Source organism: Falco punctatus (assembly GCF_963210335.1).
Source record: "Falco punctatus genome assembly, chromosome: 4".
Taxonomy (NCBI): domain Eukaryota; kingdom Metazoa; phylum Chordata; class Aves; order Falconiformes; family Falconidae; genus Falco; species Falco punctatus.
The window spans coordinates 30,486,351-30,512,146 of NC_137583.1; the positions used below are offsets into that span (position 1 = coordinate 30,486,351).

At 54.3% G+C, this 25,796-nt stretch overlaps 1 protein-coding gene across 2 annotated transcripts in view; it reads left to right on the forward strand.

The window, feature by feature from the left end:
* The first annotated feature begins 16 nt into the window (after nt 1-16).
* LOC308061872 (uncharacterized protein) overlaps nt 17-25,796 on the forward strand; it is a 37,734-nt gene continuing 11,954 nt past the window's right edge. Inside the window, exon 1 of one of the 2 annotated variants that reach the window (XR_013927379.1) lies at nt 17-25,205. Coding sequence is in view for 1 of the 2 variants with exons in the window: in XM_080382485.1 (XP_080238611.1) it covers nt 23,612-23,722 (111 nt within the window). In the remaining variant the exon portion in view is untranslated. The remainder of the gene's footprint in view (nt 25,206-25,796) is intronic. The other variant, XM_080382485.1, reaches the window with a different exon arrangement.

Sequence of the window (25,796 nt, forward strand, 5' to 3'; positions counted from 1 at the left end):
CGCGAGCCCGGCCCCCCCGCCAGCCCCCCACACGCGTCCTGCCCGCCCCCGGCCCCTGCCCGGCCCCGCTCCCCCCCGCCGGTGCCCGGCCGCCCTCCCTCCCGTCCAGGCCCGGGGGGACCGTGGGCAGCGTGCGGGGGGGGGGGGGGGGGTAACGCGGGTCCGTGCCGCCCCCGCCGCGCCGGGAGCATCGCTCCCTGCTCCAGCCGCAGCAACGGGCTCGTTCCCCTCCCGCTCACCCCGAGCTGTCATTTCCCAGAGCCCTGCACCGAGGCTTGCTCCCAGCCGCGTCCCAGAGGTTGCCAGGAAAGCTGACCAGCCTGACCAAACTCCAGGCGCTTTCCCATCGGTCGAGGCCAAGCGTGATTCCAAAACCCCAACCCAAACTCCCAAGAAACCACAGCACTCCTCTCGCCTCCACCAAGCTCCAGTTCGGTGGGTAAAGCTGGGAGTGGGGTGCTGGGGGGTCTGTTCCCATCCCTGCTCTGGGACACCCAGAGACGCTCCCAGACCTGGCTAACCCCAGTGCAGCGCTGTGCTTTGGACTGATGGGCAGCCCCAAGGTACAGCGGTGTCTAAAAATAAATGCTACCCAGATGCCAAGCAAACCCCTCCAAGTGATTGCTAACCATGATAACGATGTCCTGTTAAATGAGACACCGTTTTTCCAGCCAGGCGGTGGAAGAAGAGGCGGCTGCAGGGGAAAACTGGGTTGAAATCTGGTCTGGGATGTGCCACCAACCTGCTGTTTTGCTGATGCCAAACCCTGGGGCCTCTTCCCCCCTTTAGCTCTGTCTCTGGAGGCGCAGAGAGGTCTTGGGGTTTTCTCTCCCAGCATGTGCACAGCTACAGGGAGGTGGGTTGGGGTTTGGGCCTGGGCTACAATGTAATGCCATAATCAGGGGCTGCTGCATTTTTGGGCAGGGACCTTGTCCAACTTGCATTTTTCCTGCTGTCACGTGCTCCATTCATCTCTGGCACTGGATAAACAATACCGTAATACCAGGCAGGACAGAGCACGGAAGCTGCTTCCTCAGGCAAGTCCCAGCATTTGCCTTCTCCTGGTTTTCGGCCATACATTCCCCTGGGTCAGCCCTTGAACCATGGCTCCAAGCTAGAAATGCTCAGGGAGGCTGTGGGTTTTGTTTTTTTGCATGGTACTGCCTACGTCTGGGGAGAGACCTGTGCTGCCAAAGAAGCCTCCCATAATAAAAGGAAAAAAAAGAAGGCAGTTAGAGCGTACAAACACAGGAACAGAATCCCACACTCCCTGCTTCCCGCTATTGCTCCAGAGCCCAGCCTTCCAGTCTCAATTTGCTTCTTTTTTTCAGGCGCCCTTTGTCTCCAACCTGATGGCACAGCAACCGCGGCTCAAGAGGCAGCTGAAAAGCACGATCGGCAAAACCCTGAATGAAGAAAGAACCCCTTTCTCCAGGAGCCAAAAGGGGAGGAAAGGCACTTTTCCCCCGACCAGCTGCTCTCCCACTCCCGCAGCCCGGGAGCTGGCTGAGGACACGCGCCGTGGCCAGATGTTGGGGTCCAGGCTGGCACCGCGGGGCAAGTGACAATACGGGCTCTGTGTGTCACCAGCCCCCGAGCGATGCGGTGGGGTCTGCTGAGCTGCTGAGCTGCCGCCAGTGCCGGCACAAGGGCTCTCCCAGTCCCCCCGGTGCTGCCTGTAACCCCCATCCCAGGGCTGGCACTCGGCTCAACCCGGCCGCCCGGGGTCAGCAAGCCGCAGCGGCAAGGGGAAGCAGTTCTTTCAGCAACATTGTCCCACTAGTGAGACTCCCCCGGGATTGTCCAGCTGCTGGCTGCGTCCCCACAGGCTTCCTCTCCAGGCGCCTGGCCTCCTGGCTCGGGCCTCGCCTGCCACGTGGATGTCCCCAGCGAGGCACTGCCCCCCTTGGGGTAATGGTGATGGGGTAAGCAGTTGCCCTGCTTACCCCTCAGTGGGCACAGGATGGTACCCAAGGGGCAGGGAGCACGAGGCTGCCATGGGGAGGATGCTCTCAGGGACACCCTGTGCCCAGTTTTGTTGGCATTCAGCCACTCTTCTGGGTACAAAGAACCTAGCTGTACCCGGGGTGGCCCTAGCACCAAACAAATTTAGGTGCCCCATAAGTACAAGGGCCAGGAGAGAGGGATGGTGTCACAGCTGCTCTGCAGGAGAGATGCTGTGGCTGGACCAGGAGGGGCATCTCACTTCCTCCCCTGGAAAGGATCTCATTTTGGATATGGCCCATAACTCATCCCACTGGCATGTCTCAGGGTGAGCCCGGCTGTGGCTGTGGCGTGGTGGTGTGCTCCCTACTCCGTCCAGCTCTGCAGGGATGGGTCTGAGCCAGAACCCACTGCCCAAGTCCCCCAAATCTCAGGGATATGCTCTTCGCAGAGGAACCCCACCAGCTCATTCCCACTGTAAATTAATCTCATCAAAACCCCGTACTGGTTTTCCACTGGACCTGGCCAGATTCAGCCCCACACCAATCCAGGGCTGGGGCCGCATGTGGGGCATCTCCCTCTCAGCCTTACCATGGTATTAGGTCAGTTTAAATTGGTTTAAACCCTCCACATCACCCCCGCTCGCAGCGTGACCCCGGCGCTCAACAGGTGGTCCCTAAGAGGCTCCCAGGTTCTCAGGATGGCTAAAAATGGTTAATAAATCCCCAGTAATAAAGTGTTCAGGTCATCTGAAAGAAACGCCATGCTGGGGCTGCAAAGCTGCATTGTCCTCCTGGAACAATTTATGCGCTTCGTCAGACAGGGGTTAAAAGCTCTGTCAGGCGCCGACTTCCCCGCCACGGGGTTGTGGGGGGTATTTAACGGGGTTGTGGGGAGTATTTAACGGGGTTCGGCCCGACGTGCAGCCAGGCAGCTGCTGCTTCGAGATGTGCAAGAGGGATGGTTGGAGGAGGGCGGCCCGGGAGCCAGATCCTGCCCGCGGTCCCCCTCTCACCCCCCACTTTTTCTTTCTGGGATTTTCTGAGAGCACAAAAGAGACTTTGCATCAATTACTGGTAGGAAAACGGCAGCGCCCCGCGGCAGACTTCTGTGCGCCCCAGCCCGGGTTTGGTTAACTTCCCATTGTCTGATGGGCTCTGCTATTCAGGGCCAGCACGAGGGCTCAGTTTTTTCATCTGCTGGGTTTTTTTAACCACCCTGGTTACAAAAAACCTTCCTGCCCTCGTAGCAGAGGGTCTGGCAGTGCCATCGGGGTGGCTACAGAGAGTGAAGCACGCTGGTGCCTCTCTGCCCAGCACCTAAAGCTCCTGCAGCAGGTGCTCGTGATTCATCTCCTGATGCTGGACTGTCCTTGTTCCCATTGTCCTCATCGTCCCTCGACGTGCTCCAGCTCTGGCACCGCTCTGCGCCGGGACCTGCTGCAAACCCTGTCCACCCTCCGTGGCCTCAGACCCTACATCGTTTTCCCCCTCCACCTCGGGGGACTGCAGGTCCCCTCGGCAGGGAGGGGGGGACATGATGCGATCCGTGTGGGGCACTCTGAGATCCCACGGGGCCAGGGGGCTATACAAATGCAAAACGTTATTATTTTCTCGGGGCTGAAGCAGAGGCCTGAGAAAGGTTGAGTGAGAGAGGCAGCGAGCAGGGAACAGCGGGGGATTTAGCTCCTGAAAAGGAGCCGGGGAAAAAAGCGGGCGAAGAGCTTCATTGTGCACTGGGCAGAGGGGGTCACGAGCAAGTTAAACTGGTTAATGTATTGGAGCAGCTTCCTCCGAGCTGCTGGGAGCAAGCAAAGCCCTGCAACAAAAGGCCGAGGGAGCATTCTTGCGGGGAAAGTGGGCTCTCTTTAAAAGGATTTGATTTCTTTTCTGTCACTTGAATGGAATTTGGTGGTGACTCCTCCAGGTCTAAGAATCTGGAGCTTTGGCAGTGGCAGTGGCGGGAGGGGATGGTCCCCGTCCCCCCCTCCCCGCTCCCGCATTCTTCTCCATCTCCAAGCCCGCTGCCCCCAGATTACAGCCCCCGGTGTTGCGGGGGGAGAGGGGCTGGGGGAACACAAGTGGCCTCATAGACGCTCTGATCCTGAAAGAAAGCGAGGGGCACAGGGCCATCCCTGCCCAGCCTGGTTTCTCATGCTCCCTATTCAGCCCAGGGGAGGGAAGGTAGATGCGGGGAGCGGGGAGGCTGGAGGGGCGGCTGCCGCTGATTTAATGCCTCTCTTGGGGCTTCACTGTCAAGGTGGATCTCAGGGGAGGTTTGGCAGTGTGAGCTATGTGAGGGGAGCTTTCCTGTCCTTCCTCTGGAGTGTGAATTTTTAATGTTAAGACCGTGGAACCAAGGTAAAAACAGGAAGGAAAGGGAACCTGAACTAGTGAAACCGGCTGGATCCAACCCCGCTTTCCCACAGCCTGTGCATCTCTATTCTTCCAACAGCAGCTCCTGGGGCAGCTGAGGACTGTCCATGCAGACCTGGCTCTCTCACCCCAAAATCCCGGAGCTGGTGGGCAGAGGCACCCCCTTTTCATGGATATACCCACAGGGCCATGGCAGAGGGGACCCTGCTGCCCACCAGGGATGCTGGGCTGGATGCAGGCTGTCTCTTGCTGCAGGTGTCTCAGTTGATATTGACCCTGACAGCAAACTAGGGAGCTTTAGACCTGTCCTGGGCTGAAGCCTTGCTGTTGCACACTGCTCAGATTTAACTGGCAGTGTGGGTTTTGCAGGGGGTAAAAATAATAATTAAATAAGAGTTTAAGTGACTGGTGGCACTGCATGAGCTATTGCAGAGCCAGAGACTTCAGCAGTATTCAGTTGGGTGGGCAGACAGACAGACAGACAGAGGTGACTGGGGCAGCAAGCTCCCACTGACTGTGCCCAGCTCACTGTGCCTCAGTTTCCCAAGAGCTGACATGCCTCCGGCAGAGATCCCATGGTCCCTGTCCCCTGGGCAGGCCTGTTTTGGAGATTCCCTTATGGGCTGACCACAGAGCCCGTACGTGTCCGCCTGTACAGGGAGGGCCAGAGCACAAGCTGAGATCATGGTTTGCTGCAGATGACGGCCAGCCTGTCCCAAGCACTTTCAGAGGTGGGGTCAGAGGAGCTTGCAGCTCCTGGCCTTTAATTTCTGGCCTCTCTCATTCTTTCTGGCCCCAAGTTTTTTCACATTCCTGTTCTGAGTGACAGCCTCTTCCCGCTGCCTTTCTGAAGATGAGCCAGAAGCTGATGTCAGGGAAAGCATTTAGAGATTACCCCAAGGAGGCGGCAGGAATCAAGTCTCGTACTGGGCTGGGCTGGACTGGACTGGAGGAAGGCCCAGTGAACCCAGCGTCCAGTCTCCAGCAACAGCAGAACCGAAGTATAAGGAACAGCAAATAAAGGCAGGCTGCTCCCAGACCCCATCCCAAGCAAGCCCTGCGCTGCGCTCGGCAGCCACTGCAGTGGGTCCTGTGTGAGGGGAGCCGAGACAAGAACACTCTGTTCCTGCCCACAGCTACCTAGGGCTCCAGGTCTCCAAAACCTCCTGGGGAAAGGGAGCCAGCGAGAGGATCAAGGACATGTATTAGCTCCCTGCCCGGACCTGAGCATCTCAGTGCCCACAGCTCGCTCCAGAGCAGCGGTAGCTCCCACACCACCTGCACACACCCTCTGCATCCCACCCAGCTCAGATCCACGTGCCACCCCAGCCCTGATGCGCTCCTGCCAAGGCTATTGCCAAGTGCTGGCTTCTTCCTTGCCCCTGGGGTGTCCTGATGAATCAAAGGTGCATCAGCGAGTCAGTGTTCCCCCACCGCTTCCCCTGCCTTGTCTTAGTGGTCTCCAAAAGCCCCTTCCCCACTGCACCCCTGGGAAATCGCTCACTCCCTTCCCAATCCCCCTGCAAAAGGGATTAAAAGCAACAGTTCATTTTTCATGTGATGTTAGTTTAAATAGGAATTTCGCTGCTCTGGCTTCGCCTGGTTTCCGGGAGCCAAAGCTGAGAGAGGGTGGTATTAGTGCTGTGCGAGGCAGGGAGAAGGAGGGAGGTGGGAGTTGAAAGGGGGAAAGGCGGGGGGGGGGGGACATGCGGGGGTGAAGACGGGATTAAAACATCCCATTAGAATTTCTGTTTTTGGAAAGCTCACAAAAATGTTGACATGTAGCATGACTAACATAGTGCAAATGTCAGCCCAGCTCTGCGAATGGGGGCCCGCGCTCCCCTCCCAACACGCTGGCCCCCTTTTAAGGCAAAAATATACAATGAGCTGCACAATGGCCGAATTCCAGAGAGCAGCGCTAATTGTTCCTCGCTCACGTCGGCTAATTGCTTCGCTGAAACCATTCGTGCCTGGCCTGGATCCCACGTGTTTTTACCATTTAATTAGGAGAGAAAATCTGGGGCCAGGAAATAGGATGAGATAAAGGCAGGCAGAGATGGAGGACAGGTCGGGTGCCTTAACCTGGAGAGGAGACACACTATGTACGCTCCGGCAGGCGAGTGGGCAGGGAACAGCCCCTGCTCCACACCAGCCTCTGGCAGGATTGAAGCTGCGCAGGCACCAGGGATAGGCGTGGGAGAATGGGATTGCTCTTGAGGCTGATGAGACCAACTGTGAGATGGAGAAATGCAGCCAGCAGCAAATGTTTACAAGAAACACCTTCATCCAGCTGCTTGGTGACTGCTTCAAGGCTATGGACAAAACAAGGGTGTGCATGGCTTTTTCACCAGGTGCCAGAATTAGAAGGCCTGTCTGTTTGCAGACCATGTGTAAAGCTTGAGCAGGACTCAGGCAGGGAAACAATAGATGGGGAGGAAATGCTTTTTGATGGCTGCTTATTGTCTTCCACCTTCTGGGGGAACTGGAAGTTTAACTATAGTCTTCCTCTTTCAGGTATTCCTGAACAGCTTCATCCTCGGAGGATGCGCCTGGACCACAGCATCATCTGGTGCTGGGCTCTATTGTGCTGAGGAATGTGCATGTGGTTTTCCCCTTGAATAGCTCCTCTGAGACTGCGGTGACCCAGAAACACTGCAGGGCCCCAGCACGTTCTCTCCGGGGGAGAAGGGTTTGCTTACGGGTAAGATTGTCTCCTCCAAGGCACAGCATCTCTGCTGCCTCTCACCCTGCTGCTGTGCTGCAGGGGATGTCACTCCCCATGTTGTAAACAGGGCTGGGTGCACAGGGTTTAATGCCAGCGCTTCCTTCCCTTTCTCCCCATCCGTCTTACTGAGCGCCACTTGCTCTGCAGCATCCTCTGGGAAGCCTTCATCCAGGCTGCACTGTTTCATAGGCAGGGAAAGCCACTTAACAGATACAGTCTGACACTGAAGTGCAGCATCTTCGGGGGTGGACCCTGATGGAGCTGATCTATGACTCCTGGAGGCATTTTGTCTCCCTGTCAATGTAAACAGCAGGGGATTCCTCCACTGCCCATCCACACATCTTCTGGTGAGAGCAACCACCAAGAAGCCACCAGCCTTGCTTATTTGATTCACTGGTCTCATGCAAGTCTGTACCATCCCTCATGTCCCCACGAGTTCTCCCAGCACTTAGGATCACGGCAATCCAATTTACACTTGGCAAGCTCGGTGTACTCAGTGGCCTCTGTGTCAGAACAGCTCTTGGCCTTCTAAGCAATCCTGGTGGTGGGTTTGGGCACTCAGCATAATCGTTTCAGATTAGTGTGAAAAGATTGTAGCACAGTTCAAAATGCAAATCTCAAAGTGAACCTGGCGCCAGCCTCCACTAGTGCTGCAGAACAGCCCCAGGAGCATTGCTGATGGGCTGTCACACCCTGTGGGCAGAGGAGCTGTGACATCTGTGGCTGGAGGCATTTTCTGGAGGTGAGGGATGTGCTCAGACTCTGCATTGTTCCAGACCCAAGGCTCTTGGCTTTCAGTCTCTTGAAAATAGGAAGCATTTTGCCCAACTGCAGATGAAGGAGGAATTAGCCACACAGAGCTCAGCCATGAACAGTTATGGAAAGCACTGGAAATGGGGAACCCAAACTTCAAACATTGCCCAGAAAATCTGCAGTTCTCTGTCCCAGTATAACCGAGGGTGATCTTCTCTTTGTGTTTCCATGAAAGCCCATAAGAGCACACCCACACCCTGAGGACAAGGATGTTAACAAACACTGGAATTTACAGCAGCAATTTATTCAGAAGAAAAGGCTCCAGGTGAAAAGAACTGATACTTAAACAAGAGAGAAAGAATTTTTCATAGATGCAAATGTAATACTTGTAAGTCAGTATTTGCTCTTGCAATATTGGCACACACAGAAACGGTTTTCCAACATGAATAGGTTTCAGCCCAGCTGCTTCAGGATTGTGTTGTTCAGAAGCATTCAGATCCACTTCTTAAACTTCATTAAAAATGTGCTTTTTTAAAGCCTTTGGGGAGCTAAGAGTCTTTTATGACAAGTCCTTCTAGCCATTGAAATCCACGAGCACTATGGGGTGGCCTCGTGGTAGCTAACCAAGAACAGATGATCCTTTTGGGAAGAGAATATTTAAAACCCCCAAACATAGACAAGTCAGAACAAATCCATGTGGCATTAGGAGAGCTGAGAACATTTCTTCCCAGATCAGTCAGTCACAAACTCTCAGATGATACTTAGTCTGGGACTAGCCCCCCACCCCACACATATTTCCATTTCCCTCCATGTGCTGGAACCTCACACCAAGATGCTCAACGCTGGTCACTCATGTGATGTTTGGAGCAGTGCCCTTGCAGTTACTGCCAGAGCAGGGTGCCTGGGAAGCCCAGGTGACATCAGGACCTGCTGGCCAGGCACAGCCCATGGGTACTGCAAGCCAATGTCCCTGCCTCAGCCCCCTATGCCTGTCCCACACACAGTAGGGAAGTTCCCAGGTAAGGGATGTGGAAAGATGCTCCCAACACCCAGGGAGGCTAAGAGCCTTTTTTCAGGCCTGGATTTATTTACCACAAAGAAGAAACATAGTCAAGACACTGTGAATTTAATTTTCCTATCTGCAAGGGGAGAAAATAACCCAGCCTTGTCACCGCACCGGCTGCTCTGGGAGCAGCTGTCCCAGCCTGTGAGGTGCCCTGGGACTCGTGAAGGGCCTGTGTTCCCTGTTATCCTGCTGTAAAGAGATGAGCCAAGAAGTCAGCAGGTGTAATGTAGGCTGGGAAACCAAGATGTAGCGGAGAACTGTGCAGTATTTCTCCATACCACCTGGGAAAACCTTAGGTCAGTGATCATCATCAAAACCTGGTAGCAAAAAATGAGGAAACTCCTTATTCCTGTTCCCCGTGGCTCAGAAAGGTTTGTGTCAGGAAGGGTGGAGGCGACGGGTTTTGTACTCTTGGAAGGGACTAGGCGTCCTCGACAAAGTGATTGCTCCTCTTGTTGCTGCAGAACAGAGTCTGTCCTTTGTCCCATGAGGGTCTCCTTTGTCCCCCATTCCCTGACCTTAGACCACAGCCAAGGATGACAAGGGGCATTTCTTTAGGGTTTATTTCAAGTGTTGCCCAAATAGAGAATTAACTGCAATCTCCATTTAGGAATAGCATCCTGGGTGTGGGTCGTCCACTCTGGTGGAGAAAGGACATTCTTCAAGAATCGTTATCCTGGTTTTTACAGTCAGAATAACATGACTTTTATTCTGGAATAAGCTGGTTGCTGGCTGCTCCTCTGGAACAGGGTGCAGGGAGCGTGCCAAGCCCATGGAGGGGATGCAGCCACCTGCCCCGTAGGAAGTGGGACGGCAGCCAGGCACAGGGTTTGCACACACCGCTGGACAGGCACCCAGCAGCAACGACGTCCTCCACTACCGACCTGGGCTGGTTTCAAACTGGCAGCTGAGAGGGAAGAGGAAACCATATTCTATCGTTATCGCTCACCTTGCTTCCCTTTCGTAACAACCCCTTCCCTTTGCAAAACAGAAAAACACACCAGGGCTTTGCAGGGGCTGCTGGAGCCCATGTGCTGAGCTGAGGGCAGCCAGGGCTGGAGCTTCCCTAATCGAGGGCCGTGCACAGCCAAGCTGTCATTTCCCGAAAGTGGATCAAAAGCAAAAGAGAAAAGCTCAGGGAACAGCAAGACTTTGTTTCCCAGGTCAGATTCAGTCTCTGCAGGGTGGGATGCTGTTGCTGACACGTTTGCTCCAGGAGGCAGGACCATGCTCCTGCTGGTGCGCTGCCCCCAGCCTGGAGACCCTGTGGTGCCACCTAATCACTTTTCACCAGTAGCATAAATGACCAAGCATATGAATCAGAAACATGTGGGGAAAGAGGGACTAAGTTCCCGAGATGGTTGTCAGCGTGCTCTCTCCTTGCACGACAGTTTAAGCTCCTGATGTCTCAATCCCCGGGTGTAAGGGAGCGCCTGGCTGTCAGTGCTGCCCACCCTCACCCATTCATCCGGCTCCTGCAGAGGCTCTCGGGAGCGGCGGAGCCAATTTCTCTGGTTTTCACATTGAGAAAATTCATGAGCTGGTTTCACATTTGTTTTTCTTTCAGACTTGAGGCTTTGCAGATATTAAAATATAATCCAGGAAGAATTTGCTTTGTGAGGGAAGAGTGTGGGATCACGGAGGGGAGAGGGGTCAGTGGGGGAGTGCAGGGAGGTGGGGGTGGCAAAGAGATTTTCATTTCCCCTCTGTGTCCCATTAGGATTGAAGTTTTTACCTCTCTGCAAACAATACTGGCCAGTATGGGACCAGTTAGAGGCTCTGGGGGAATCCAGGCTCCCCTGAGCTGGGACTTTCTGTTTGCAGCAGAAATTTTAGACATTGTCCATGGTGAGGGCAGAAGAAAAGCTCTTTGCAGGTGCTAAGAACTAGAGAAAATGGCTGAGACCATGGAGAAATAAGTAGGAAGGAAAGAAGAAAACATCTCTCCTAGTACCGAGTTGTTGCTCTGCATTAAAAAAAAAAAAAAAAAAAAAAAGCAAACAAATATATTTTGTTATAGGTAAACAGAGGAACTGGCCAGGCAGGACAGGAAGGCAGGGCTCCGTCAGAGCCCCGCACCGCACAGGGAGATAAACCAGAATCCTAGAAATGTGGAGAGAGGCTTAAGGTGATTGCTCACCGCGTGAGGAAATATGGGGCAAAAGCCAGATATCAGAGAGAGGAAGCTGGGAAAGGGCAGGCTGATATAAGTGATGAGGTCAGCACTGCAAAAATAGTGCGGGAAGGCTTCCTGGAGGCAGTGAGCTGGCAGGGTGCACGTGCCCCGCGACTCCTCCTGCCTCACATGCGCAGGTGGCAAGGGCTTAGGAGCCCAATATTGGGTTAAAATCACTCAGTGGTGGTGATTTCAGCCCATCAAAGGCTCCTAAGCTACTAAATCCCACATCCCAGCACCTGCAGCTGAGCTTTGTTTCCAAGGGAGTGCTTCCAGACTGACAGAGCTCCGTCAGCAAAGTCCTGTTGAGTTGCCCCAGCTGAGGTCATCACCCAAAAAGCATGAGGAATGGGCGGCTGCATCCACTCAAAACAGCCATTTTTCTGGGATGAGTATAAAACTGGCCCCGGCTTGCTGTCAAGGCGAGCACAAGACAGACAGACTGCCCTCCTGGCTTGGGTCTGATCTCCAGCTCCATTGCGTGGTGAGCTCATCTCTCCTAGACTGCAAGGCACACTGCTGGGAGAGCAGCCAAGTGACCTGTGGCCCTGCAAGCACTGGCAGCACGGTTTGTTTGGGTTCCTGATATGCCAGGGGTCTTGAGGCTTATTTTGATTTCATCTCAGTTTGGCAGTTTTGATGGATTCTGCCTTTCTGGTCTGGTCACCAGCGGTTGGATGTTCATACCGATCTTGCTCTAAGACAAACAGCATCTATAAATCTCTGACTGAAGCCAAGAGAGTCTTGTCTTTCATTGCTCCGTGCTGTTCCCTCAGTCCTTTGAACCCCCAGTGCCCTTACAAGCATGGAACTCTTAATCGATGTCCCATCAAAAGGGGCAGAATAAATCTCGTTATCTTGTGAGACAAGGTCACACTCCCTGTGTGGCCCTCTGGCAACAGATGTGGCGGCTCCTTGGGTTGTCTTCTCTTTGCAGGAAGTCTTCCATCAACTCTTGCACTGTATGAACTTCTATATGTCTCCAAAACGCAGTTTCAGCAGTTGTCCGTGCTGTGACTTGTTCAGCGGGTCACACCGCTCAAGGCAGAGGACTTGCCATTACGGTCCACCCTAGCAATCCAGGAGACAATATGGCATGCTTCCAGCCTTGCCCCCAGGATCTCCCATTAGGATCCTATGCAGTACTGAGTAATTTCTCTCATTTCTTTGAAATATGACTGGTTTTTTTCCGTTACCTATAGAACAAGGGATCTCTTTCAGGATGAGGCCACGCGTTACAGTCCCTTGTGCTCAGTCGAATTGGTTTCTCAAGCTCATTTGCCTTCTGCTCCTGCTGCTCTGCCTCCTCCCATGTTCCCAGTGATTTGTTACAAGATCGCACCAAAGCCTGACTCAAACTGGCTCTAACATCAACGAGTCTGGGTCAGACCTTGAGCCTGAACTCACAGCCTGTTTCCCTGCCCCATTGCCCTGGCCCAGGCATGGACCTGCTGCTGGGGCCGGTGGCCCTGGGGTGCCAGGGGCAAGGGCAGCCATGCTGACACACACACACACGTGTGTGTTTGGCCCATTTTCTCCTCCACCCTCAGGCAGGGAAGAGGATGGGGACATTCTGTGGCTGCTTCAAGAGGATGCACAGCTGATAGTGACCGCATTTGTGACAATGTTTATTTGCATTTCCAGCAAGCCTTTGACAAAGCACGGCTCCTGCCTGCGCTGCCCAAGCTCTAGGGACCATGGGAATGCCGGGAGGACCATCTGCCCATCTGGGAGAGGACACAGGAGAGCCAGTGACCAGCCCACTGGCCCAGCAGCACATTCAGCTGGACACACATCCCCTTCAAGGGACAAAGGGGCTCGTTGAAAGGAAGAAATCATGTGTGGCCTACAGGAAGGAGGGGGCTGAAGAGTACTTGACTTCACCGGCAGCAGGGAGGGAAGATAAGGATGGAAAATCAGATTGTTTCCAGCTCACGTCCGGGCATTCCGTGGGGAAGAGGCTATTGGATCCATGTGTGGTGTGAAGGGCCCGGAAGCTGGGGGGATTTGGGAGAGCCTCCAGGGGACCTTGTGAAGCCTCTTCGTCCCCGGGAAGGTGACGTATCTTGCCACAGTGGCAGTGGCACGAGGAGGATCTGAGCATGGCAGAGTGAAGCCAACCCCACCATCCCCCACTGCCTTCCACAATCTTGCCACAGTTGTCCTTCTTAGAGCCTGGAAAGGATTTTATGGGGAGCATCAAACTACCTCAGCCCATACAAAATACCATACAGGGCAGCTGGAGAGACACGCAGGAATGACCGTGCCTTTCCCCTTCTCCTTGGGCACCCTCCAGCCACGTCTGCTTACGGGGCCACCAGCAGCAAGGAGCTGCTGGGCAGAGGCGTCTGCTCACCCTCCCCAAGAACAGGGACCCTTTTCTGCCTGTCACCCTATAGCCATGACCCAGTTTCACTGAAGCATTTCTCAACCCCAGGCTTTTTCCTTTTCATCTCCTCACTCGCCATTCCCCTCCCTCCCCTCCAGCACCAGCATTTGATATTTACTTTCAGGCTGGGAGGGACAGAAGAGGCCTTTCCTTGCGTTACCCCTACATTGTTCTCTGCTGGTATTTGGGAACAAGTGTGACATTCAGGGGAGCTGGAGCGGACAAAGCCTGCCTGGAGGTAATCATACCGCAGGCAGCCGTATCGGGTATCCGTGGACGCAGGGCATCCAAGAGCTTTTGACTGCGTCTTTTTTAGGAAGAGCTTTCTCAGCCTCGGTATCTCTCAGATTGGGTTTTGTCCCCAGGGGAGCCTGTTGTGCCTCCATTGTGGCGCAGCTGTGGGAACCCGCGGCACGGCTCAGCACCGGACTGGTAGGACAATGCCGAAAGGCACCGGTGCTCCTGACCTATCCAATGGGCGGCTCTTCCTGCGGTCCAGAGGGACTGATCGCTAACGAGGAGGTTGTGTCGACATCTGCTTCCTGACGCTTTCTCTTCTGTACTCAGATGTCCACAAAAGAGCAGGTATGGATGGAAGCCCTGTGCCCTTGGCAAACATCCCTGAGCCCATGCATGGAGATGGAAAGGCTGAGTCACACGCACACACACGCACAACTGGGGAGTGGACGGTGACTGGTACACCACGTACACATCTGGGTCTGTGCTTTGGATGTGCGAGGAGGAGGCAACACAAGGAAACCATTTTTTCACCTCTGACTCTGTGCTGGGGGAGCAGCAACAACCTCAAAAACTCAGCGATGACTGGGAAAATGCAGAGGAACACCCAGGGCTGTCTCCGTTTCCTCCACACACCCCTTGGTGTGGCCAGGCAGAGCTAGTCCTGGGTGCAAAGCACCTACAATCTCTTGCAAAAAGTGGGAGACACTTGCCTGACTGTCTCTGACTATCTTTTGCACTTTGGGATTTGCAGGGATGCTAAATGCTTCCCTGTATTCCCTGTAAAGAAGAGGTATCAGTCCTCAGTTTCTGCTGCAGCACAAGCTGGTGCTGCCAGGTGTCCCAGCTGAGGATGTCCAGCCCTAGCCAGCACAGACGAGCCTGGCTGTTGCATGACCCTGCCTGTCCCAGGATGGGATGACATCTAGAGCACTGACAAGTCCAAGGAGACTGCAGTGTCTCTTCTTCTCAAAGAAATCAGCACTCACCCCTTCCCAATCCCATTAAAATGCCTGATTTAGTACAGATACTAACTGCATTTAGTCCATGTAAAGCCACTTCTGGCTCGTCTCTGCTGAGGAGCTGAGTAACCCTGGTGAAGCCTCGCTGATATAAACCAGTCACTGACTGATCCCTTATCTCCAGCCTTCTCGTGCTGACTGATTGGTTCCTCCTTCTCTCAGCTGAGCCTCTGGTCTGGATCCATACAGACTTTTCATCACTTTTAAAATCCTGGCCCAATAAAACATTAAAGCACTTGAACATGAATGGGACTGTTTACTTGCTTAAACCTAAACATGGGATGTGGTTGGATCAAGACCTTTCCTTTCCTTCCCAGGGCTTCCTCCTCTAGTGTCCTGGCTGCTTTTCTCAGCATCGTCTGTGGTTTCTCTCTGCTACGGTGCAATGTCACGGAGAATTTGCAGTTTCCCATTTGTGACACGTTGGTTTTGCCTAAGGTGACAAATGACCTCCTCCCTTAGTGATAAACTGATTTACTCATCCCAAACTGCATCTGCTGGTTGGTCACAGTCCACCCTCAGAGCCGAGGCTTTCAGTTCTGCTCAGCATCTGCACTCCAGCTGTTTGCCATTGACTTTCCCCTGTTGTCTTTAGCACCCAGCCACTGGCTTCCTACTGCACTTCAGCTCATTGCGTTTCCTTTTGTTATTCTCAGTTCTTTAAATGGAGCTGGCTCCTTGCTCTGTCTTCTGGGAAGAGCAATCCTCCACCAGACCGTGAGGCAGCCCTCAGCAGCTTGGTGTGATTGAGCATGTTGAATTTGGTGGGAAATCATCAGGATTTCTGGGGATGCTGGGACAGGCAGGTGGGAGATGCTGCTAGTGTGGCTGCCAGCCAGAAGAGCTGGCTGGGGAGGGGACGTGACCTGCTGCCATGTCCCTGGATGGGGAGAAATGTTCTTGGATGGGGAGAAATGTCCATGCAGCAGCTGGGCAGTGTGGTGGCAAGGCCAGCACGAGGCTGGTCTCTCCCCGACACCGCGTGGGACTGGCTGCCCGCAGCTGCTGCAGCCTGCACGAGCGTGCAGCCCATCGGACATGGCCCTGACCTGGGTGTCTGGGAGCAGGTCCAGGTTTATGTGAGCCAGGCTGGCTGCCGAACACACGCATCCTCCGTGCAAGGAAAAGATGTCTTAGCAAGGGATACAAAGTGCACGATGGGCAGGTCCCTGGATGAAGCCACTTCCCTCCAGCACATCTGGAAAATTGCTCCCATCCTCTGGTAAACAGACTTCCAGAGGAAGATCTGTGCTAGTGTTGTCCTCCCATTGGGACGTAGTGGAGCCAAGGTAGGAAAATCCAGCGGGATGGGAGGATATAGGCTCTCCTAGAATAACTTACAGCTGTCCTGGAAGCTTAGAGACCTGGAGGGCTGAGGAGCATGTGGGCAAAGTCATGGATTTCATCAATTTTCTTTATTCTTGGCAAAGGGCCTGGGGAAGACATGGTTTCTGCAGGATGACAGGGATGATGGAGGTCCTTGTTGAGCTCAGCCTTTTCTTCCACCTCCATAGACCCAGAGGAGCTGCAGCACAGGGGAGTCTCTGGGTTAGGCTCAAGAGAAAGCCTAGAGGAGCCAGCACAGCTGGTCCTCCTCCTCCTGAACAGAGGAGGTCTCAGGAACCCTCAGTGATGTAGTATCTTTAAAAATCATTGCTGAACAGCCGGCATCACTGAGAATGGGTTATTGGTTTAAGAAGCTGGTGAAAAGAGAAAAGAAGGGGTGTCATGGTATGTAGTCCTCCAAGGAAGGGGAAGGAGCCAAGAGAAGGACCCTAGGTCCTCAGCCCTGGAGCAGAAATTTGGAAGGGGCTATTTCAGGGGTCCTGCTTCAGTGCAGGGAGAAGTGGTGAGAAAGTGTTACAGTGCCTGGAGAGCAAAGGGAGGGTTTGCTTAAATCTCTGGTAACAATAATTATGTCACAGCTGCTGAGGAGATGGCCCAGAGCTATTTTGTTAGAGATTGTAAGCCCAGATATGGGTAAATCAGGAAGCTCAGCTCTCTTCAGAGGGGGATAAGCAAGGAGGTTGTTCTCCAGTGGAGATGGACGTGAAGCCCTGTGTTCCCTGCAGGCACCACAGACAGATGTCACACATGAAAGGAAACAAACCAGAGGCATGATTCATGGTATATTGGATGTGGTGCTGAGGTCCCCCTCCAGAACTGTGCTTCAGCCTTGCCCAGCAGCCCCAGGCAGGGAAACCTCCTGTGTACTGGAAGAAGACTCCTGTTAGGAAACCAGGAACCTGCTAAGTTCAGCTCTGGTTACGGCCTTAAACCATCACACCATAAATCTTCTCTGCGGCATCCTTGGCAAGGGTGTTCCCCACCAAGTGCCTTGCTCAGCAGCATGGCAAATGTGGCTGCTGGTTTTGGGGGTGTATCTCTGCTATGGGAAGGGCAGTCCCGAAGCAGCCTTCAGGGCACGCTTCAGTGTTGGGAGCCCAGCATTGTGGCCCCAGGGAGGTGACAGAAGATGTGACTTTTCTAGCCTCCCCAAGGACTCTCCTAGCAGGACCCCCCAGCCCTTCCCAGCTGAGCCTCCCCAGGCAGCAGTGACGAGGCAGACAGCACCGGACATGTGGCTCTGAACGTGCCAACCCTCCTTCCAGTGAGATGACGTGCCCAGGCAGGCTGGCCAAAGCCCGAGCAGTCTGTGCTCCCCGCACCAATGCCCACGCACTCAACGGCATGAGAGCCAGGAGGTCCCAGTGCAGGTCCCCTGGGAGAGAAGTGAGCTGGTATGAGGCACCACTAAAGACTGGGGCTCTGAGTTAAGGGCCCAGCACTGAGGTCTGGAGGGGTTTTACATTAAAAAAACAGCTACAGGAGCCTGCTCAGACTGAGCAGTTTCAGAGTTCTCCCAGGCCCCTCTTTCCTGCCCCTCTCCCTCCCCCTGTGCAGCTCAGCCCTCTCTCCTGTGAAATCTCCAAGTGACAAAAGGCTCTTTGGGTCTCAGCATCAGCCACAACCCATCGCCCGCCTGCCTGGCCGCATGGATGGAGGACAGGACCATCTGCTCCAAAGCAAATGAACCCCATGGCCAGATGCTCTGCTTTGCTAAGGAGGCTGTAAACGCCTTGGACCCGGTTCATGGGAACTGCTTTGCTCTCCCCCGCCTCCTCCTCCCACACGCATTAACCTCTTTACTGCCACTGATGTCTTTATGGCAACATCTGAGAGAGGAGAAGGTGGTGGGTGAGAAGGCACGGGGGTGGAGAGGCAGGATGCTGCGGAGGTGCGCTGGGAGCTTGCCTGACACGGTGGTGTGAAGTTTGCCATCCTTCCTCCCCGCTCTGGGAAGGTGGAGAATGAGAGCCGCTTGCCGGTGGGAGGCTGCGGGCAGCACGGGAGTGGGTGCGGAGGCACCACAGGGGTGGGAGGTGGAGGTGGCAGGATTGGCACTTGCTTTGGAAGTGTCACTGCGGGGGTTTGCTCTCCATTGCAGCCGATTCCCACGAGCCGACTGAGCCCCATCCCCCAGAGCCTGTCCCAAGGTTTCCATGAACCCTCCTGATGGTCCCCATCCTTAGGGCAGCAATGAAGGCACACAGTACCTGCTCCAGGTGCTCTGGCTGTGGTGGAAAAGACAGGAGGGACCATGGCTACCCACGGGTCTCTGTGGATGTGGTCTGCAGTGCAGCCCGTCCCTGCACCAGTCAGCTGCTGGGAGGGGGAGACACACAGCCTGGCGTGAGGAGCTGGGTGCTGCGGTCCAGGGCTGGGTCTGCCTGGCCGGTCACAGCTGGTGTCCTGTCTGCACAGTGTTGCTAGCAATAGCACACATTTGCAATAGCACATGACATACATTTGCACCAAACAGGATGGTTTGAGGGGGCAGAGGGACCCAGAAGTCCTGCCTGGTAGTCCCTGTCATGCTGCTAACTGGGAAGAAGCCACACAACCTCTATACTGCCCCTATTCCTCCCAGTGACAGAAAGCAGGTATCGGTCCCACCTGGCAGGGTGCTCCCACACAGCAGCCCAGTTTTGGGCAGGGCTGACAAACATCTGGGCTGTGAGGACATGCCACCTGCATACTGCTCAGTGCTACAAAGCCCATGGCATAGCAGGAGAGCAACTACTGATCTGGGCTGGATCCAACCCTCCTCCCTGGACAGGGAGGCTTTCAACCAATTAACAGATACAGGGTGATGCAGCTTCTACTGCAATGCTGCATCTGTCTCTCCCCTCTCTTCCCCACATGTTTTCTGCCCCTCTAAATTCACTTCCAGTCACCCAGGCCATCAAGGGTTAATGCTGCCCTGCTCCGGTGGGCTGTCTTGCGGGGGCAGGGGGGGAGCTGGAGTGGTGGGAATTGGGGACATCACAGGTGGGATGCGAGCTTGCAAGGCACGGTGGCCTGCTGGAAAAGACCTTGACTATTGAACCCTGAAAAATCTCCTCCTTTCTACCAGAACCTTCCTTGCCCTGGTTCCCACAGGGCTCCTCAGCCGCCCCGCACCTCTGGGAAGGTCACACGCCGCTGTTGTATCTCGCCTGGCGTGGTGGGAATCCGATTAACAACCGACCCCTGGCTCTGGGATTGGGCAACGATGGGCGAGAGAAGGGCCCCGCGCCCGGAGAAGAGCTTTCCCACACTCTGTCCCCCCTCGCCGGCGACGGCGGAGGAAATCGTCCATATCTAAATGTGTCCTGATAGCTGCGCTAATCTAGGGCTGAATGCGCAGCTCAGGGTGGGCTCACCGGCAGCATTAGTGCAACACATGGCCCGCGTTCAGCTCACACAAAGGGCCGTATTCTTCCTCGCCCAGCTCCGGCATGCTCGAGTGGAAAAACAGAGCGGTGCTGGGGGTGAGGGAAGAGGGGAGACCGTTGAGATGGAGCAGCTGGCTCCCCTCGGGGACGCGGGGGGATTTCTGTCCCTGGGGAGGTTTTGCTCTTTGCCAGATGCGTGTCCCCACCAGACAGGCAGGACTGCGTGATGCTGCATTTGCAGCTCTGAAAATTTGGCAGACAGAAGGGAAAAATGGGGTTTTCTAAGCAGCAGAGGTTTTTTGGGGGGTGACTGCATGGCAGACTCCACCCCTGGTTTGCAGGGGTGCTGCGTGGGATGGGGTTTCTCCGCTCACTCTCTGCAACAAAAAAATACCAAGGAAAAAAATGTTGGCAAGAAGTCAAAAAAAAGTCAGTTCAGCTCAACCTGAGACATCCCTCCAACCAAATCTGCAAGGTTTTCTTCCCTTTTGGGGTCTTTTTTGTACCTTTTTAACCCTTCTTCTCCTTTTGGCTTGTAGCACTGTTCAAATAGGAAAAGCTGTTTTGAAATAAAGAAGCCAGAAAACCCGTTTTGTTTGGAAAAAATGTTGAAACAAGATGTTTCGACATCTTCCAAATGATCTCCCTCACTTGTTTTGGCTGAAGCCCTGCATTTGCATTTGACCTGGATTTGCACATTGTTGGTTCCCCACAAAAGGGCACATTTTTCAGTGAACTCAATCCCGTTCACCAAGAAGCAGCAGAGCTCTGGGGCCAAGCTTCTGTAAGCAGAAATTTTCAAAATGATGGACTAAGTGGTTGGTCTGGATAAAGGTGAAGATCCTTTTTTCCAAAGGACCTTAAAAAGCACCTCTTCACAAAGTTCCCCTTTCCTCCTCCCCTTTTTCCTGCACTGCCTCTTCTCTTTTTGTCTCCATGCTCAGACCAACCTCTCACCTAAACCTCTTTCTTCCACAGCCTCCCTTTTTTGGGGGTAAATAATTGCTGCTGCCAGGCTTGGATGCAAATTCTTGGAGCCCTGGAGAGCCCAGAAAACCGTAAAGCCCAACTCTGGGATGGAGTAATCTCCTTTTAGGGACTGCTCTTGGCTACTGGAGAAACTCTCCAGCCCTTGATAAAGGAAAATTTGCCCCTGTGAAGAGGTGCCCTAGCCTTGCCCCCCCCCCTCCTCCTGAGCCCTGGGGATGCCTCGGGGCTGGGTGCGAGGCAGCATCGAGCAGGCGCACTGGCACACACAGGGATGCCAGGGCTGCATCGCCTAATCACCCTTCAGCTCACATTAGCAGCAAAGTCCCCACCCTCACTTGGAGCCCTGTCGTGCAGCCCCCATCACATCCCCACCGTGTCACCAGCGTGACGAGTTTCCTCCTCCTTGCTGGGGACCAGCTCCTTCGCATCAGGGCTAGTGGGTGCCAGTGGGGAAGAAAAACCCCCACACCAGAAGCTGGGAAAGCAGCGACCTTCCCGATTTCCACTGGGAAGGGCGGGGAGTGAGGGGAGGCAGCCCTTCCATGCCTGGCAGATCCTCCACCGTCCTCTTTCTGGGCCCTGTCGAAATCTGCCTGCTTTAACTTGTCTGTACGGCTCACTGGGGAGATGGACTGGAAAACACAAGGCAGATCCAAGCAGCTTTCTCCACGGGGAAAGCTTTCAGCACGTAATAGTCTGGGGCTTGTTTGATGCCTGGTGTAAGATGCAGCTGAATAAAACCATGTAGAAGGAGCTTGAATAGTAAAGGGCATCTTGAGAAACAAGCAGCCTTTTCTTCCCTCTGCCGCTGCAGAAGCTGCCCCAGAGCTGCTCTGTGTGTGGGGAGAGGGGCTAGTTCCCATTTAATCTCAGGATGAAGGCTGCCACTATAAATGAAAGTAAATACATAATTCCTCCTATTCCTGCCCGGTTGCTGTGGAGACCACAGTTTAATTGACCACAATGCTGATGCCCTGCATGCCACAAAGCTGATGCCCTGCATGCCACAGAGCTGCTCGGGAAAATATTACAGATGGCTCTATATGTGTCAGTCCTATGTTCATTTCTCAGTTTTACTCACTTCCAGAACTTGCCAAGAGTACTCGATGGGCGCGTGGTGCAACCTGGCGTCATCATTGTACAAGCCATGCTCACACTTTCCACAAGGGCTGGACCGAGAGGGCACCTGGATTCCTTGCTATGACGCGCAGGCTCGTTGGAAAAACCCATACATGTAGGGAATTTCCGGAGAAGAAAGGGGAGAGATCAACCCTGTTTAGTCTTCCCAGGACTTCACTTGGAAAATCCGTGGATATACACCTAGTGTGATCCCAGTTACTTTTGTCTTGTGGACTGCGGCTTGGCGGGAGGCGGTGGAGTGGGTGCAGAAGGCAGCTGCACATCTCACCATGCAGGGTTAGCTCCCGAGACAGCCTCCAGCTGGGCTCTCGGGAAACCTTTGCAAGAGGCTGGGCTTGGAAGGGGTTTTACCTTCCTACCGGAGACCTGCTGGAGTGTTTCCATCACACCCAATCTCTAGTTGAGGGCTGAAGCTGCTCTGCTCTCCCCCAAGCCCCTATTACCCTGCAGTCCCTCCCCATCGGGCAGCACGGGTGTGAATCCATTGGGAAAGCTGCCTGTGCGGCGGGAGCTTTGCAGACCCCTCTCTGCACCCCAGATTTCTCCAGATGCTCATCTCCAGGGGAGCAGCAGCCCCAGGATCTGCGTGGGGACTGGGGAGAGACCTGCGGCAGGGAGCTGGCACAGGCACAGGAAACCCAGCTGTCAAGAAGACTCCAGCGTGCTTACCCATCCCTGCCTCCCGGCACCTATTTCTGGTGTGCATTTGTGTTTCAGACAGCGCTGATCCTGCCGGCCAGCCCTTACCTGCCAGCATCTGTCAGACACCGCAGTAAAGAGTAGCCCCAAGGCACGAACAGCCCGCCATAGGGGCCACACCTATATCCACCTTCGTGATGCAACGTCTTGCTGCGCAGCTGCTCACCTCGCTGCCAACAGCCCCCACGGCTCCGCCGGAGAGTCTCCAAAGTAGGAGCTTTGGCACCCCCCCAGCTGTTTGCTCAGCCCCAGTCTTGAAGGTGAATCTCAACAAAAGTTGGCAAAAGCCTTCTCCTGCTCCGGGGAGAGAAGTCCCGGGGTAAAGGCTTGACTCGGTCAGTTGAGAGGAAGAGCGATGAGCGATATGAAAGACCTGTCCCCACAGCCTCACAGCTGCTGTCACCATGCGAGCCAGGGAGAATAGGAAAATTCTCAGCTTCTGTCAGCAGGGTGAGATCCAAGCCTGGAAGGCCACCCCAGCTGCTGTCACAGAGACCCCAGCGAAGGTGCACCATGGTGGGAGATCAAGCTGTGCCTTTGCCCCTTAGGGTGCTGTCATGGGGTGTAACTGCAGGGCTTGGTGGCAATGCCATCAGCTGTGCTGCATGTTGTGTTCTGTGTGGCAACATATGCCAGTTAATAAATAAAAGAAGGGCAACAGGCAGGGTGCTTACAGGGTCAAATTTAACCAGCCAAGTTCTGGTGAGATCTGGTGCAGGATAGCTCTGCTGTTATCCCAGCAGTAGAATCCACATGGTTTACACTGGCATTACCACAGGGTCTCGTCCACATCCCTGGAAGCAGTGTTAGCACAGAGAGAACTGCAGAAACCCAAAATTCAGCCAAAGACATGGGAGACACAAGCCCAGGCCCCAGAGGAACAAAGCTGGGGGACTGCAGAGGAGGATGGACCATCTGGTTGCTCCAGACTTTCAGATCATCTTGCCCTCATCAAGAGGGACTCACCTCTCCGGCTCATTGGAAGGGTTTATTTTTCCTGTTGGAAAATTTAGACCCTCATTCCCATTTCCGAGCTCCCTGGAGTGCTGGAGGAGTCCTTCACTGTTTTGACAGTTTGCGCTGCTTCCCCTCGCTCTTCTGTTTTGCTTTTCCTCTTCTCCATGACATGAAGCTTAACTAAACTCTGGGGAAGGGAAAGGAGATGGGGGAACAAGATGCTAACTCTGGCTCAGCATTTCTGTAAGACCGCCAGCGATACATGCGTGGTTTTAAGTGCCCTGCAGGGTGCAGGCAGAGGGAGAGCCGGGGGATTGTCCTTGGAGCCAGCCAGAGCTGGCTGAGTAATTCACATCACCCTTCTTCACCTTTTCCATGGGACTTTCCAGTCTCTTCATCTGGGCTCTGATCTGATTGTGCATGCAGCCAGGATGGCTTGGAAGGATGTGTTTCTCCAGGATGGTTTCACTTGCACTTTCTCAGTGCAGGAGGTTGCTACCAGTAGAGTTTCTGCCCTTTCTGCTCTCTCAGGTAAGATATTAGTATAGCAGGGGATTTTTCTTGCTGAAGAAACCCATAAGATGCCCTCAGTGAACTGCAGCTTGGTGGCTAGGAAGCCTGTCACAACCTCACCAGGCTGCCTGCTACGCTGCGCCGCAATGGGAAGCTGACACCCCTTTAGTCAGTGTGATGGGAATTGAGCCAAGGATCTCCAAAACACAGGATAGCTTTAAAAATCTGGTTAGCAGGGATAGTCATCATGACTGACCCCCATGGGACATGCAACATGCAGAGCAGCGGGCATCCTTCCAGGCTGGGTTTGGTGCATAGCAAGGCTGCTGTTTTCGGGGCAGGTATTGCACTATCAAAATACACTCAGTGCCTCTTTGGTGGCTCATCCGCCAGCCTGGGGACGAGGGGAACAGTACTCTTGGGAACAGCCCTGTCTTGAGGGCCATAAATCACAGCCAGCGGGAAGAACAAAGCTGCCTTGTTGGATGGGGTGGGGGGCAAGAGGCATCGCTCAGGGCTGCCTGAATTTATGGCACCCTCTGGCTCCTTTAGCAATGGATGCTTTCGACATAGGACTCAAAACAACAGCCTTAGAGGGGTAGATAAAAGGCTGGGAGAAAAGAAAGGATCATCTTTTTTCTCCTCTTTCATTTTTTTTTTTTAAATTAGCAGAGGGAGAGGAGGCGCCATGGCAACACCAAGCTTCTCGGGTGGGATGCTCTGGTGGAGGCCCCATGCTAACCACCCTTTTCAGATCGCACAGCCCTCAGCAAACCCTGCTGTGAGCCCATCCCTGCCTCTGCTGCCCCATGCATCAGGTACCCATCGCCAGCACTGCCTCCCTGGCTGGCAGGAGAATCCGTTCCCAAGGGCAGGATCAGCTACTGCCTTGGCTCCTCGGTGCAGAGGAGGCGGCAGGGAGGGAAGGGAGGAGGAGGGCGACCCTGTTAACAAACCTCGGCTAAACAGGCTGCTTGGGCTGTGCAGGCAGAGCCGATGCCTTCATTGATATTGAAATCAGGTGCAATCCATCACAGGGCGAACAGGCTCCTTCCATGGGAAGCTGAAAAGAGCCACTCTCAAAGGGAGGGGGAAAAACTTGTCCGGGGAAGGGCAAACCAAAGCGTGGCAGGTGTGGTATGGAGAGGGATGCTGTCTGCGCCAGACGGTGATTCATTGCCCAGCCGAGCGGCGCCGTGCCATTGCCAGGAATTGGAGGATGCAGAGTGCAGGCAACAAAGTGTCCCCTGGATGGCTGGAGGACAGTGGACATGGGGACACGTTGGGTTTTGTCAGGGTCTGGCGAGGATGCTGGCATTGCTGAGGGAAAACAGCTTTGTTTTGTACCCCAGCATGGGAAAGTCCCTGCTGGAAGAGTCAGCATGAGCAAGGCAGGCAGTTCGTGGGTGTTGGGAGAGGAGGTATCATTGAGCACAGCCATGGGACATCTGTCTCCTGTGCCACCCAGACTCCTTTCACCTTTGACTGAGCTCCTGTCCTGGTGAGTGAAAATGAAACTTCACTTTCACCCATGGGTGCTGTTGGGTGCCCACGGGACAGCACAAAGATACTACGCTCAGGGTGAGTTATAATGAGCCTTTTTGTTCCTCATTTTAATCAGCATCCCCACAGCTCTGGGGGCCCAGGGGCTGCCACCCACACTGAGGGGCAACACTGAGACTCCCCCTCGGGCTCCTCAGGCAGGGATGGAGACCAGGTGGCAAAGACCCTTGAACTTGGGTTGCTCTCAGATCTGTAGGTCTAGCTCAGCATTTAAAAAATAATAACAACCCAAAGTGAAACTGAGCTTCGTTTCCTGTGTCTCAAACAAAGGAACTTTCCACCGAGCTTGAGGGCCACCACTGGCTTTGGCACAGTCTGATGTGATGGGGACCGCCTCTGTGGAGTGGGGTGTGAAAGTTGGGTCAGTGAGAGGAGAGGACATTGAGGATGGGGACCAGCCTCGTGAGCTCCCCAAAACTGCCTCCCTACTACAGACAGCCCGTGGGCTTAGGGCACGGTTACTGTCACCCCACGGGGTCTTGTCTTTCAACATGTGTATCGAGGGTCAGCCTGGAGTCATCCCACCGCA